This window comes from Heloderma suspectum, chromosome 3 (assembly GCF_057233095.1).
Source record: "Heloderma suspectum isolate Gila_16-S chromosome 3, 16-S_ref, whole genome shotgun sequence".
Lineage (NCBI taxonomy): Eukaryota > Metazoa > Chordata > Lepidosauria > Squamata > Helodermatidae > Heloderma > Heloderma suspectum.
The window spans coordinates 181,939,638-181,954,930 of NC_139460.1; the positions used below are offsets into that span (position 1 = coordinate 181,939,638).

A 15,293-nucleotide genomic window follows, 5' to 3' on the forward strand; every position below is an offset into this window, starting at 1 on the left:
TTTCTATGTGGCTCTGAGACTGTCAGATCTTATTTTAATTATCATTGTTATTATGGCTGTATGGACTCTCTGGTCCCATTCATCATCTTAAAGTCCCTGGCTCTCTGTGAAATGGGAGTTATTGCTAGAACAGGAGAATGCGGATGCAAAGGAGTACTTTTGTGTGGTTATGTGATTCCCCCCCCCCCCACATGTTTTGTGCTTCAGTTTTCTTCTTCTGTGGTATGGGTTGGGGATTCAAAGACTGCTACTCATCCACTGATCTGTCTTGGTTCTACCTCTCGTGACCCCTTGGCTATGCCTCTGCTGACTTGCCCTCCGTCCCACCATTCAGACTGGCCACCGGCCTCCACTGTATGATAGAGGTATTTAAAATTATGCATGGTTAGAGAAAGTGGATAGGGAGACATTTTTCTCCCTTTCTCATAATACTGGAACCCAGGGTCATCCCATGAAGTTGATTGGGAGGAGATTTAGGACAGGTAAACGGAAGTACTTCTTCACACAGCACGTAGTTAAACTATGGAATTTGCTGCCACTAATTTGGATGGCTTTAAAAGGGATTGGACAAGTTCATGGAGGACAAGGGTATCATGGGCTACTAGTCATGATGGCTATAGCAACCTCCAGTATCAGAGTCAGTATGCCTATTTACAGCAGTTGGTGGGTAACCTGGGCAGGAGGGTGCTGTTGCACTCATGTCCTGCTTGTGAGTTCCTCACGGGCAGCTGGTTGGCCACTGTGTGAACAGAATGCTAAATCCTTGGTCTTATCCAGCATGGCTCTTCTTATATTCAGACAGGACCTCAATGATCAGAAGCACTGTACCTCTGATTGCAAAGACAGAGAGAGAGAGAAAGACAGAGACAGACAGACAGAGTGGTGTGTGTGTGTGTGTGTGTGTGTGTACGTGTATACCTTGGGGAGACATTTTCTTTTTAAAAACCAAGGAAATTCAATCATCAAAAAACCTGCTGGTTTAAAAAAACAGATGATAAGGCTATCTCACATTGGTCCAAACACCACAAAGCCAGGAAATTTGAAGCTAAGGCTGATGCCTTATGTGAAGTGCCCCATGATCAGTCATGATGTTGCGCAATGTCACAAATTGCTTACAACTTACCCTCCATGCACCCACACTTTTCCTTCATCTTTCAGTCCCAAATCCAGATTGGGAGGATGGAGTGCCTGGGACCAGCACAGATGCTCCATGTTGTCCTGGTCCTATATTGCCTTATGAAGCATCTGAGCCTTGCTATATTGCTAGAGGAATCCAACCATGAGGTGATTCACACCTTTATTCTGTTAGTCTGGTTGACTCACTGTGAGTCTTTACTGGATGAGTTTATAGTGAGAGATGGGTGTCTCCTATAATGTAGCTAGTCTGAGAGAAGTACTACTGCTAATAATGAGGTGTGGTACATGTAGCTGTATTTCCTAGCAACGGTATGACTGATGACATTGTCAGTGATGGTGAGAAATGTCAAAGCAAGCTGGAGTGGAGGGCAGGGGAAATTGTTTCAAAGACTATTAGAAGGCGCCAAGAAAAAGTAGAACTTGGTAGTGCAGGGGTGAGGAACATAATGATTTTGAGCAGAAATCAGTTGCTACATTTATTAAATCGAAGTATGTTTGTAGAGCAGTGCCTTCTCCCTACTAATAGGTACTCACAGAGACTTACATAGAACATGAAGTTAGGAAATTGAACTGACAAACCTGAACCCATACATCTTTTCTGGGGTGAAGTGATGTTGGGAAGATGCTGTCTGAAACAAATAAGTAATCTGCTGGGAGAGGGTGTTTAAGCCTTCCGCAAATCACTTCTTTTAATCTATAACACCATACCACCACGTTGTTTTATCTTCACCAAGCATCTCAAGATCCAAACCAACCATGGGTAGGTCCTGCAGTATGCATGCTAGTGGAAATCTTAATATGGTAGACAATTAATATTGTTCCTTTCAGACTCTAAACCTATTCTGTTGCAACCAAACATGTTGTATTAGAAAGTAACCACCAAAATCTTGCAGCATGCCTGCTGCTGGAAATCTCGGGGTGGTGTTGAATGATTTTTTTGTCTCATTCCTGTTGGTGCAACAGAAAAAACAGAATAAAAAAACTTGAATTACAATGTAATACAGGCTTACTTGTAGTGACACACCAAAATAATATAAGGATGGTGAGGGGTGCAAGAAGTGGGCTCCCTCTCATTGTTCAACCCATCCTGCAAGCCACTGATGTAAGCAACAAACACACATGGGTCACCTCACTGTAGGATTCCTTTAGCAATACAGTAAGGCTCAGATGCTTCATAAGGCAATACAGGAGCAGGACAACGTGGAGCATCTTTGCTGGTCCCAGGCACTCCATCCTCCCAATCTGGATTTGGGACTGAAAGACCCAGGAAAAGTGTGGGTGCATGGAGGGAAAGTTGTAAGCAAGCACAATTTGTTACATTGCACAACATCATGAATGATCATGGGGTCAGATAAGGCATCAGCCTTAACTTCGAATTTCCTGGCTTTGTGGCATTTGGACCAACGTGAGATAGCCCTATTGGCAGGTTTTTTGATGATTGAATAACATAATATATGTCATTGGTTTGCATTTGATGTGTAAAGTGATGGTGACAGATTAATAGAAAGAAAAGGAAATATTGATAATTATTACAAGATGGCAACTAGGAAATATAAGAAATTGGATAAAGAAGAGGACGATTTGCACAGTTAACAGCTGATGAAAGTAATGTTTGCAAAATAATTAAAGTTATGAAGAAAGGAGACAGGAAAAAGAGAAGAAAGGGGAGGAGAAATTGGAAAAAAATGTTAGAGGAAAAAGGGAAACAAGGCGAGGAAAGACTGAGTAAGATAATATGGGATAGATATTTGAAAACGATGAAACAAAGTTTCAAAGTATATTAGCAAAGTGTTTAAACAAAGTAGGTATACCAGTAGGCGCAGCTTCGGGGAGGGAAGGGGCCTGGAGACCCGATAGGAAGCTCTGTAAAGCAGTTTCCACAATCTCTTCCCCGCCCTGCCCCTGGGACCTCCCCCTTTCCCCCATCTCTGTGCTCTGATTCCACACACAGAGACATAGCTGGCGCAGAGAGAACTGTGCCAGCTACAAGAGGCCAGGGAGCACAGTGTCTGGAAACCAAGGTCGAAGCCCTGGTTCCGGCCTCAGTTCCCAGAAGCTGAACAATCCCATGGCCCTCCAGACATTGTCTAGTGGCCACAGGATTGCTCCCTCCATTATTGATAAAATTAAGGATATATAAAGAAGATAAAATTGGTAATTGGTAATTTTGGATTATGCACAAGAAATATTTATTTATTTATTTATTTATTTCTATGCTGCCCAATAGACGAAGCTCTCTGGGCGGTTCACAAATATATACCTTATTTAGGTGATTCAGAGAAGAGATGCCTTATTGATTGATAATATGTATTATCAGTCATATGTATTGTAATATGTAGTATATTGTATAGTGCAGAAAATGTTTAGGGCGATTGTATTAGCAGAAAAACAACAGCCTTTTTCTAATCTGACAATCGAAAAATCTCTGTGTTGCACATACCTGCACATTTATTTAAAATATTTATATACCACCCTTCATGTTCAGTTTTAGGGCAATAAGTTAACTCGGAATAATAAAATACACCACAATAAAGGACAAACTGCATGTTACATTAAGAAAGCATTTTTAAAAGTGTGAATAAACTGGCCAATCTAATTGGGATGGAGGGAGGTGCCATGCGGGTCTGATCTAGAACATGCATCTGATCTGGATTGTGGGCCCACCAGTTTCCTGCTGAAAATTGGCCCTCCCTGCCCGCTTTTTTCCTTCTGTTTGCAGTAAATATCACCTTCAGGAGCAAATAGCAGTGTGGAGAGGAGTTTCAGCAGAAACTGATGTGTATCAGGAGCACATTCCCCATGGCTACTTTCCTTTAAAAACAAAGTGGCCAGTTTAAGCATGCTTTTAAAAAAGTGTGGATAATGCAATGTGTAGTTTGACCCTAAGACTGGAAACAAGCAAGGCCACCAATTAATTTTTCAGGTAAATGTACTGATTGAGAGATGCTCTTGGACTGATTGTACTAACTGACAGATTCTTACTGGAACACAGCTGATCTAGAATTTTAAAAAATAGAGGTACAAACAAAAAGCCATGCTTACCAGATGTCATTGCACCAGGGAGACTTGTTTTTTGCACATACAAATTCTGATCCTCTCTGTGAAATAAAAGATTGAAAATGTCACATTTTTAGAAAAGGTATATTCTAAAATGATTAAAAAAGAGCAGGAACATGCAGTACATTCCAGGCTATTGATCTACCCTAAGTTACAGATACAAAGTAAGTTTCACCAATGTTGCAGTGACGTGAGTAGCTGCCAGTGTGTATGGCAGGGTTGGCCAACTTGTGGCCTTCCGGATGTTTGGGCCTACAACTCCCACCATCCCTCACTGTCAGCTATGCTGGCTTGGGCTCATGGAAGTTGTAGACCAGAACATCCGGAGGGCCACAAGTTGCCCAACCCTGGTATATGGACTATAGGATTGCCTGGCTTGGGAGTGACCCTATCCTCAAGTTCTTCTTCATGGTGTCTGTGCATCACACATATGGGCACTGTGCCTGTGCGGAGTCTCATTCAGGAAGTTTCTATAGCTGAGGAATGCTTTTGGCAGGAACCCTCCTCCCGCCTCCATCCACTGCGCATGTCTAGGGGGTTCCCACCCGTTCCCTCAGTTCTCTTTTGACCGCCATAGTGGATAGTCTTCGGAGCTTCCTCTCTACTAGAAAGAGAATTGCAGTTTTCTTTTCTGCTGCCGCTGAGGATTTGTTGTTGTTGTATTTTTTTCTTGTTGTTCTCCCTTGTCTTCGTTGTTGTCACCCCCCCAAAAAAATTCGTCCTTCATTGTTTGTCTGTCTGTCAACTGCAGCTGCAGTGTCGCTTATGGCCACAAAGGCACCTTTTCGTAAGTGTGTCAAGTGTGGGAGTAAGTTTCCCCCCAGTGACCCTCACTCCCTCTGCCTTTTTTGTCTGGGTGAAAGCCATTTACCCGATTCCTGCTCCCTTTGCCAATTGTTTACTAAACAGGTACAAAAGAACAGATTGGACAGGCTTAAGGCAGAGCTGTGGGGAAGAGCATTACCGGCTATGGATCTAAAGAACGCTCCAGGGTCTTCTGCAAAAGACAAAGCAGGGGCAACTATGTCTTCATCTAAGGGCAACAAAGATGATCAGGGGACTGGAAACAAAGCCCTATGAAGAGAGACTGAAAGAACTGGGCATGTTTAGCCTTGAGAAGAGAAGACTGAGGGGAGATATGATAGCACTCTTCAAGTACTTGAAAGGTTGTCACAGAGAAGAAGGCCAGGATCTCTTCTTGATCATCCCAGAGTGCAGGACACGGAATAATGGGCTCAAGTTACAGGAAGCCAGATTCCGGCTGAACATCAGGAAAAACTTCCTGAGTGTCAGAGCAATACGGCAATGGAACCAATTACCTGGGGAGGTGGTGGGCTCTCCCACACTGGAGGCCTTTAAGACGAGGCTGGACAGCCATTTGTCAGGGATGCTCTGACTTGGATTCCTGCATTGAGCAGGGGGTTGGACTCGATGGCCTTGAAGGCCCCTTCCAACCCTACTATTCTATGATTCTATGATTCTATAAGTCGATGTCCCCTCGCCCATCGACTTCCGTGGAATGGGCTGATCCTCCAACTCTGGGGTGTTCCTTAGCACTCTTGGTCATGAGAAAGATCACTAAGAAGGCAAAGATTCCGAAGTCGGGATCAAATGGCCTTAAAAACCAGAAGAAAAAGAAGGCTGCTGAAAAATCTCTCAAACCAAAGATTCTGGCACCTCCTCCTTTGCTGGACTCACCAATTCGTGTATTGTCATCAGTACCAACTGCTCCAGTCATCGAGCCGGTGTCAACGGTGTCTGCGGGTGAAATTTTCAATTTCTCCCCTCCACTACCAGTCTCTCAGGATTGAGAGATTTCTTCATCCAGAGATCGTCAGTCACCAATGAGGCAGGAAGCCTCACATCGCTGCATCTCATCTCCTCTTCAGGACTGAGAGCACTGTTTTCATCCTGAGCTGTGTTGTTCCCCCTATGGGGATCACCGCTTCGACTACCATTATAGAGAGAGGTCAAGGTCCCCACATGGTGACTGGGACAGGGGTTCAGAGTGGTCTTGCCCTCCAAAACACCCTTGCCACTTTGAGGACTGCTGTACTATTCAGGACTGAGAGTACTTCATTGGCCGCTCCAGATATATAGCAGCAGTTTCACCTCGGTATTTACTGCAGGCATCGGACACTGTTTCTCGTCCCTCCACGGGAGATTAGTCCCTCGTGCCTCCACCCATGCCACCTCATTCCTCTTTATTGCTGCGGAGTCATTCGGAGCCATCCAAACCAACCCAATCAGAACCACAGCCGATTCTGCCTGCAGAACTGTTGCCACAGCCAGCTTCACATCATGAATCAGCCGATGATTGCCAGTCCGATCCATCCTCATATTCCTCTGTCCTGCCTTCCATCCTGTCTCCAGATGAGGCAGTGGCATCTCAGGAGGGAGCCTCTCCCTTGGAGGACATGTTCAACTTTACTGAGCAAATCAGTCATGTGCTGATTTGCTGATTGCCCATCCGTTGGGCACTGAAGTACAGCAGCCAGAGGAGCATATTCAGGACCCCGTCTTTGACGCAGTCCATATCGAATCGTTGAAAGTGGCTGTGGTGCCTTTTCTCCCGACCCTTCTTCAGACTGTCCACCAGTCCCGGAAGGCTCCATCTTCCATGGCTCCGGCATCTAAGCGCCCTGAATCCCTGTACAGGGTGCAAGAGAAGGACATAGCATTCTTGTATTTACACCCATGACCCAACTCCATCATCATGGAATCGGCGCAGGGATGGTCACAGAAACCTCATGCATCACCTGTTTCTCAGAAAGGGAGAAGGCTGGATCTTTGGGGTTGGAGAATGTATTCCTCTGCTGCTCTGGGACTCCGTGTGGCAAATTATCAGGCCATGATGGCCAAATACCAGCTGTTCCTATGGGAAAAAATGGACTCCCTTTGTGCCTACCTCCCAGAGGACCAAAAGGATCTTGCCAGGGTCTTCCATGCTGAGGCTGTCAAGCTGTCAAGACAGCAAATTAATAGTTCTTGGCATGAGGTAGACTGTAGCACCAAGTTGATGGTTGGTGCCATCGCCCTCAGAAAGCATGCTTGGCTAAAGTCTGCGGGCTTGACTCTTGAAGCCAGGTCCTGAATAGAAAACTTGCCCTTTGATGGCGAAGGGCTCTTTAACTCAAAAACGGATGAACAAATGGACTCTGTCCAGAAAGCAAAGACAAAAAGACAACCGCCCGTACCATGGGCTTGGAACCTCAACCCGTGCAGCACCAGTACAGAAGCCACAAATGGTTTTGGCCTCAACTGTAACCGTATGCGACCAAACAACAATCTGACCAAAACCAACACTACCAGCCCACCCAAGAGCAGAAAAAGCAGACCGTTCCATCTTCACAGTTTCGTCAGAGTCGCAGCAGGCCTGAGTCATCTTCAAAGCATTGCCTTTGACTTCCAGACATTTATCCCCCCCCCCCTCTTCCCATTCGACCTATGTTCAGATCTGTTCTGGCACGTTTCCTGCAATAACATCGGACACCTGGGTGTTAGATATAATTGCTCGGGGTTACATGATAGAATTTCATACTCTACCCCCCCCCCCCAGGGACTGTACACGTCACTCCGTCATCACAAGCCCTCCTTCTGGAGACATCCACTCTGCTTCAGAAAGGAGCTATCCAGACAGTCCTTCCATTCCAGCCAGCAGATGGATTTTTTTCTCGGTATTTCACCGTACCGAAGCGGGACAGAGGCCTCCATCCCATCTTAGACTTAAGGGACCTAAACAAGTTCATCACCCCCAGAAGGTTCAGAATGATCACGTTGGCTACGATTCTCTTCAAAACAATGTTTGGTTTGCCGCCACAGACCTGGAGGATGCGTATTTTCATATAGTGGTTGCGGACGCTCACCTGTGTTTCAGCATCAGCACCAATATGTTCCAGCTTCAGGTCCTGCCCTTCAGTCTGGCAACCACCCCGAGAGTTTTTACAAAGTGTATGTGGTCGTATGCACGTATTTGAGACTACAGGGGACTGAGATTTATCCTTATCTGGACGACTGGCTCTTTGTATCCAAAAAAGATCTTTACCATGCCATTGAGATTGTTCTGAACCTTCTGGGTGCGCTGGGCCTTTATGTCAACAGAGAAAAGTAATCTTTGGAACCTACTCAAGGTTTCCAGTTTATAGGAGCACTACTAGATTCGACAGTTGCGCTTGCTTACCTTCCTTGAAACTGGCAGGATCAACTGGTTACTCTTGCGGAGACTGTCTATCTTCATCAACAGGTCACTGCCCAAACCGTTCAAGTTTTGCTCGGTCACGTGGTGGCTACAGTCGCAGTCGTTCGACGGGACAGACTTCGGATGTGGCCACTGCAGAACTGGTTGCTCTGGAACTTCGATTCCACCTGGGATGCTCAGCGTTGTCGACTCACGATCCCAGACGAAATATTGACATCCCTTCATTGGTGGATGCATCCATGCAACTTTGACTGAGGCATGCCCTTCATCCAACCGTCTCCTACACAGATCCTGATGACAGATGTGTCTCTCTCCGGATGGGGAGCCCACTGTGGTCCATTGCAGACGCAAGGCCTTTGGTCAGCAAGCAAAAGGAAGTGTCACATAAACTTCTTAGAGTTTCTGGTGGCCTGGAAAGCAACGCAAGTTTTCAAACCTTACCGTCAAGGCTGACATGTACAAATCCTGACCGACAATATGACGGTTTTGTGGCACATCTGAAAGCAAGGCAGAACGCACTCTTCCATACTGGTGAACCTCACCCTAGACATTTTCCAATGGACAATTCAATGGGGCAAGTTTTTGAGTGCTCTTCATATCACTGGTCAAGACAATGTTTTGGCAGATGCCCTAAGTCGGGAGTACCAGTTGCCTCACAAATGGCAGATGTCAGCTTCCACTCTGGATCATCTCTTTCTGGACTGGGGCTGCCCCTCAACGGATCTTTTTGCAACCCCAGCAAATGCCGTGTGCCCTCACTTCTGCACGAGAGCGGGGACTGGTCGATTGTCTTTGGGCGATGCATTCCAGATACAGTGGCGGGGGGAACTTTTTTATCTGTTCCCATTTCCTCTTCTCTCCAAGATGCTTCAAAAGATAACACAAGACAAGACGGACTGCATTCTAATTGCTTCTTGGTGGCTGAGACAGCCATGGTTTCCAATCCTACTGTGTCTGTCAGGAAGACGGTTCTTGCACTTTCCACAAGTTCCAGAACTGATTTTTCGGGAATGGGGCAGGATTCATCACCCCGATCTTGACACTTTGAAGCTAACAGCTTGGAGGATTCGACAATGACTGTTTTTCCTCGAGTTCAACTTGGAGTTCAGGCAATCCTGGATGCGGCTAAGAAACCTTCTACCTGTCAGTCCTATGCAGCAAAGTAGTCATCTTTTTTGATGTTTGCTGGTCTTCATGCATTCAGTCCTCTTCAGGCATCAGCTGGGAAAGTTCTTTTCTTTCTGCATAGTTTGTTTCAAAAAGATTTAAAACTTTCATCAATAAGAGTTTATTTGGTGGCTCTTTCTTGTTACAGAGGGCCAGTTCAAGGTTTTCCCCTTTTTACTCACCCTACTGCTTGTCAGTTTCTGTGAGGTCTAAAGAACCTGACTCCTCCGGTTTGAACGCTGGTTCCTCAATGAAGTCTCTCTGTTGTCTTGTATGCCCTTCTCTTGAATCCCTTCGGACCTCTGGCAGCAACAGACCGTCACCTGCTATTGTGGAAAGTTGCCTTCCTGGTCACTATCACATCCTCTCAACTTGTAAGTGAGATCTGAGTCTTACGAGTGGATCATCCCTACATGATCTTCCACAGGACAACGTTGACCTGAGACCGGACGTTGACTTTCTACTGAAAGTGGTCTCTGATTTCCACATCAACCAAAACATATCATTACCAGCTTTCTTCCCAGACCCTTCTTCTGATATGATGAGAAAGTTGCATGCTCTCGATGTCAAGAAAGCATTGGAGTTTTACAGATCTAGGACAGCACCGTTCTGTACCATGCAGTGCCTTTTAATTTGTTATGGAGGTTCCAAGAAGGGTTCTCCTGTCCTCTCCCAAGGACTAGCTTCATGGATTGTGCAAACCATTGGTCTGGCTGATGACTTGTCTGGGCTGGACCGTCTACCTCACATTGGAGCGCATTCTATTCGAAGAGTAGCCACATCTACAGCTTTCGCAAAAGGTGTACCGCTGTCGGACTTACGCAGGGCAGCAACTTGGTCGAAACCATCGACGTTTGTGAAGCACTACAAACTCGATGTCAGGGCACATTCCAACTGTGCATTTGGACAAGCTGTTCTGTCATCAGTCTTGGCATGAGACACCTACCCACCACCAGTAAGTGAGCTTGTTAATCGCCCATATGTGTGATGCACAGAGACCACAAAGAAGAAATGCAGGTTGCTTACCTGTAACTGTGGTTCTTCAAGTGGTCATCTGTGCATTCACACAACCCTCCCACCACCCCCGCTTCGGTGTCAATGTTGAATTTGTTGTTGGTACCAAGGCATGATTGGTTTCCCTTGGGTCCGAGGCTACATTAGGTGGTCTCAAGGAACTGAGGGAATGGACGGGAACCCCCTAGACATGTGCAGTGGATGGTGGGTGAGGGTTCCCACCAAAAGCGTTCCTCAGCTATAGAAGCTTCCCGAATGAGACTCAGCACAGATGCAGAGCTCATATGTGTGAATGCACAGAGACCATGAAGAAGAACTTGGGGATAGGGTCATGGCCTTGATCTGGCCCCAGAACAGACTTGTTCTCTGTTGCTCCAGAGAGAAGGACTAGAGCCAATGAGTGCAAATTACAAGGCAGCAGATTTTGGCTAAGCAACTGCCTAAGGGCAAGAACTGTTTGGCAGTGGAACAGAGTGCCTCAGGAGGTGATGGGCTCTCATTTGCTGGAGGTATTTAAGCACAGGTAGTTTCATCCTGTGCAGACCCTGCATTGAACAGGAGGTTCGACAACATGACTTCTAAGAGGAAAAAAGCAAAACAAGGATCCATGAAATCAAGAAGGGATCCTCATGATTTCATATGATTTTTAAAGGCAACACCCACAAAACTACCATACAATTAGACAGCACATCTGTCTTCACGGACTGAACCAGAGAAATCATGGGCCCAGCACTCATGGGAGCAGCCACGGTGCAAAACATGGATCTGAGGCAGGAATCCTCTTGATTTCATATGATTTTTACAGAGCAAATCCCCCAAACCGCAATCAAATCACAGAGCACATCTGCCTCCATGGACTGAACCAGCAAAATCATGGTTCTGCCACTCATGGGTGCCTCCACAGTGCAAAAACATGGATCCAAAGTAGGGATCCTCATAAGTTTTACAAGGAAAATCCCTCAAACACAATCCAGTCACAGAGCATATCTGCCTCCATGGACTGAACCAGAAAAATCACAGATATGCCACTCATGGGCAGGGCCATGGTGCAAAAACATGGATCCAAGGCAAGAATCCTCATGATTTTTACAAGAAAAATACCCCCAAACACCATCATATCATAGAGCACATCTGTCTCCATGGACAGAACCAGAAAAATCATGGATCCAGCACTCCTGGGCGCAGCCATGGTGCAAAAACATGGAGCTGGCGCAGGGATCCCCTTGATTTCATATGATTTTTACAGAGCAAATCCCCCAAGCCATAATCATATCAGAAAGCACATCTGCCTCCATGGACTGAACCAGACAAATCATGGATCTGCCACTCATGGGCACCTCCACAGTGCAAAAACATGGATCTGAGAGGCAGGGATTCTCATGATTTTTACAGAGCAAATCCCCCAAACTACAATCCAATCACAGAGCACATCTGCTTCCATGGACTGAGGCATGAAAATCACGGGTCTGCCAGTCATGGGTGCAGCCATGGTGCAAAAACATGGATCCAAAGCAGGGATCCTCATGATTTTTACAAGAAAAATCCCCCAAACCACAATCCAATCACAGAGCACCTCTGATCTCCATGGACTGAACAAGAAAAAACAAGGATCTGCCAGTCGTGGGCACCACGACAGCACGAAAAGATGGATCCTAAGTAGGGATCCTCAGGGATCCTCATGATTTTTACAGGGAAAATCCCCCCAAACACAATCCAGTCAGAGAACATATCTGCCTGGACACAGTGCAGAACATAGACTGAACCAGAAAAATTATGGATTCTCCCACTTGTGGGCACAGCCATGGCACAAAAACACAGATCCAAGTTTTATATGGGAACCACATGAAACAATGGTCAAATCATAGATCACACAGATGCCAATATATCACACAGATGCCCATACCCTGTACTTGACCGTTGAATTACAGTATAAAGGCATGGATTCGAGGCATGCGTCCTCAGAACTGAACCTTAAAAATTATGTATCCTGTAGTAACTACTTTTTTTAAATCATGGGTTTATAGGAATGAGTGAGCATGCCTGATCTCTCCTGCTATGAGTGAGAGCTGCTAAATAATCCAGGAATATTTGTCCTTGGGTTGTTTGTCATGATGTGCAAACAAGGTGGTCTGGCTTGTCTCTTCCTTAACAAGCCAGAGAAATAACCCCAAACCAAACCATGGCTTATTTCTCTGGGTGATCATAAATAGACAAACCAGAGTTCATGGATTGCATGTCACGACAAACTAGCAAGGGGCCAGAATATCCCTGGTTGTTTTGGTGTTCCCACTCACAGCAGAAGCGACTGGGCAGTGTCCACCAGCACGCTGCCACACTCACAACCCAGGATTGTTGTGATATGTTAACCAGATCCCTTTCTCCAAATCCATAATCAAATCAGCTCTCATCCTTCTATACGCACTGGCCTCTAAAAAGTATGTATCCACTGGAGCAAGTCCCCATGGAACAGCAACAGGTACAGTATATGAGGAATGAATCCTCCTGAATCATCTTAATAGTTTTTACATAGAAAATCTAAAAACAAATGTGAAGTCACACTTTACACCCTTGTCTATGGAGTGCACCGTAAAAATCAGCATGGATCCAGCATGCTGTGCCACCACACCATGCTGGGCAAGCTTTGGTCAGAAGCAGGGTCCTCATGACTCTTGCACACAAGCCCCAGCATGGAATCATAATGATATACAAACCTGTCCCTGAGGCATGAGACCTAATGGATCTTCATGGTTTTTGGAGGCATGCCCACCATCTAATTACAGCTCACATTCACCTACAGGTAACCCAGGTAATCCAAAACAAGTAGGGATGTACAGATTTTGTTAGATCCTTTCCGCCTGTGTTTTGTCAGGTGTCTTTCATTCTGTCGACCACTCATTGATGGAAATGGATTACTTACCACGAGAATCATCTTCCGCTTGAGCAAATGCACATTTGCACTAATGCGCATTTGCACCAATGTGCATTAACACATTATTGCAAGTATGCATTAGTGCTAATGAGCATTGATGCAAATCTACCCAAAAAGTAGAATCATAGAATAGTAGAGTTGGAAGGGGCCTAGAAGACCATCGAGTCCAACCCCCTGCTCAATGCAGAAATCTAAGTCAAAGCTTCCCTGACAGATGGCTGTCCAGCTTCATCTTGAATGCCTCCAGCCTTCCAGACGCCATCCCTGAAATTCTGTGCTACCTCTCTGTACTCTTCCTTTGTAGCTTTGCCTTCCTTCCACTTCCTATATGTGTCCTTTTTTGTTTTCAGGTCATCTCTAAGCTTTTTATGAAGCCACATTGGCTTCTTCTGTTGTCTTCCGCCTTTTTTTTCTCGTTGGAATTGTTTGTAATTGTGCCTTTACAATTTCCTTTTTTAAAAATTCCCACTCATCTTGGACTTCTTTTCTCATTAGAGTCACTTACCATGGGACCCGATTTATCACTGTTCTGAGTTTATTAAAATCACCTTTCCAACAATCCAGGGTATGCGTTTGGCTACGCTTGGCTTTTGCTTCCTTTAGAACCAAGAACTCAAGTATAACATGGTCATTTTCCCCCAGGGGTACTGTAACTGCTAAAAGAATGGTCTGGAAGTCCGCAGAATCTGTGCGACTCAGAAGAAGCCAGTTCATGGCAGAATCCAAAGGTCAAATTAATAGAAATATGAACTCATTTGAATCTGTTGCAGATTTTGCCAACATCCTTAACTTAGAAGTACGTTATTTTATTTCTCTGCTCTTTTTCTGCTAAGAAATGGCAAGTCATTTAGCAATGCACCATAAATTAGCAATACAACATTAAAAATTAGAAAATAAAATAATATACAAAACAGCACCAATGTGTGTAAAGAGAGCAAATATACAGATTCAGGGGGATAAAACCGCAGTTTCAATTATCATTAAAAGCATGGTGAAGAAGGATGCTCTTCACCATTTCTCAGAAGGTGAAATGAGAGGAAGCCAGGCACATCTCCCACAGAAGGCAGTTTCAAACAGAGAAGGTCCTGTCCATTGTACCAATGAAACTAACCTCAGACAGTGGCAGAATGTGAAGTGGAACCCTCCCTACTGATCTTAAACAGGTGGGCTTGATCACGTGGAGACACAGGGTCCTTCACATAATATGGGTTGAGGCTGGTAATGCTTCAAAGAGCAAGACCAGCATTTTGACTTGGGCATGGAAACATACCAGGAGCCAATGCAGCTTAAAACGTACAGGAGCAATCTGCTCCAGAAAACTAGCTCCTGACCGTAGCCTGGGAGCTGTCCACCAATATAACTGGATGGCTACTAGTTCAACCACAATATGAGAGGAAGAAGAAAAAAGTCAATTGACGGTCGGTATACTGAATTTTCTAATTTCCACATGACCGGGGGCAGAATCCAATGCTGCCCTTGTGTGCGTGGCCAGTCCTGCCAATTCTGTTCCACAAGTGGCCACTACCAGTGATTTAGCGCTTCCAGGGTCAACCAAAAATGAGCAGAAATGCTCATTTGTGGAAGAGGGCTGATCAGCTGATCAGATACACCAACCTGCCCCTTCCAGAAATGAGCATTTCTGCTTGTTTTGGGACTTATCTCTAGAAGCGCTAAATCACTGATCCGCAAATGGTAGGGGCCACTTGTGCAACAGAATTGGAGGGACTGGCCGTGTGAGAACCAGAATTGGCAGCCAGCTCCACTAGCAGATGGATTCTTCCCTTAGACGCC

General features: G+C 45.4%; 1 protein-coding gene across 2 annotated transcripts in view; it reads right to left on the bottom strand.

Annotated features, from left to right (window-relative positions):
* SORBS1 (sorbin and SH3 domain containing 1) overlaps positions 1 to 15,293 on the bottom strand; it is a 328,324-nt gene that overhangs the window by 219,915 nt on the left and 93,116 nt on the right. For both annotated transcript variants that reach the window (XM_084845126.1, XM_084845127.1), the window contains exon 2: positions 4,180 to 4,235. In XM_084845126.1, the coding sequence (XP_084701252.1) occupies positions 4,180 to 4,189 (10 nt within the window). In that variant the 5' untranslated portion in view covers positions 4,190 to 4,235. The remainder of the gene's footprint in view (positions 1 to 4,179; positions 4,236 to 15,293) is intronic.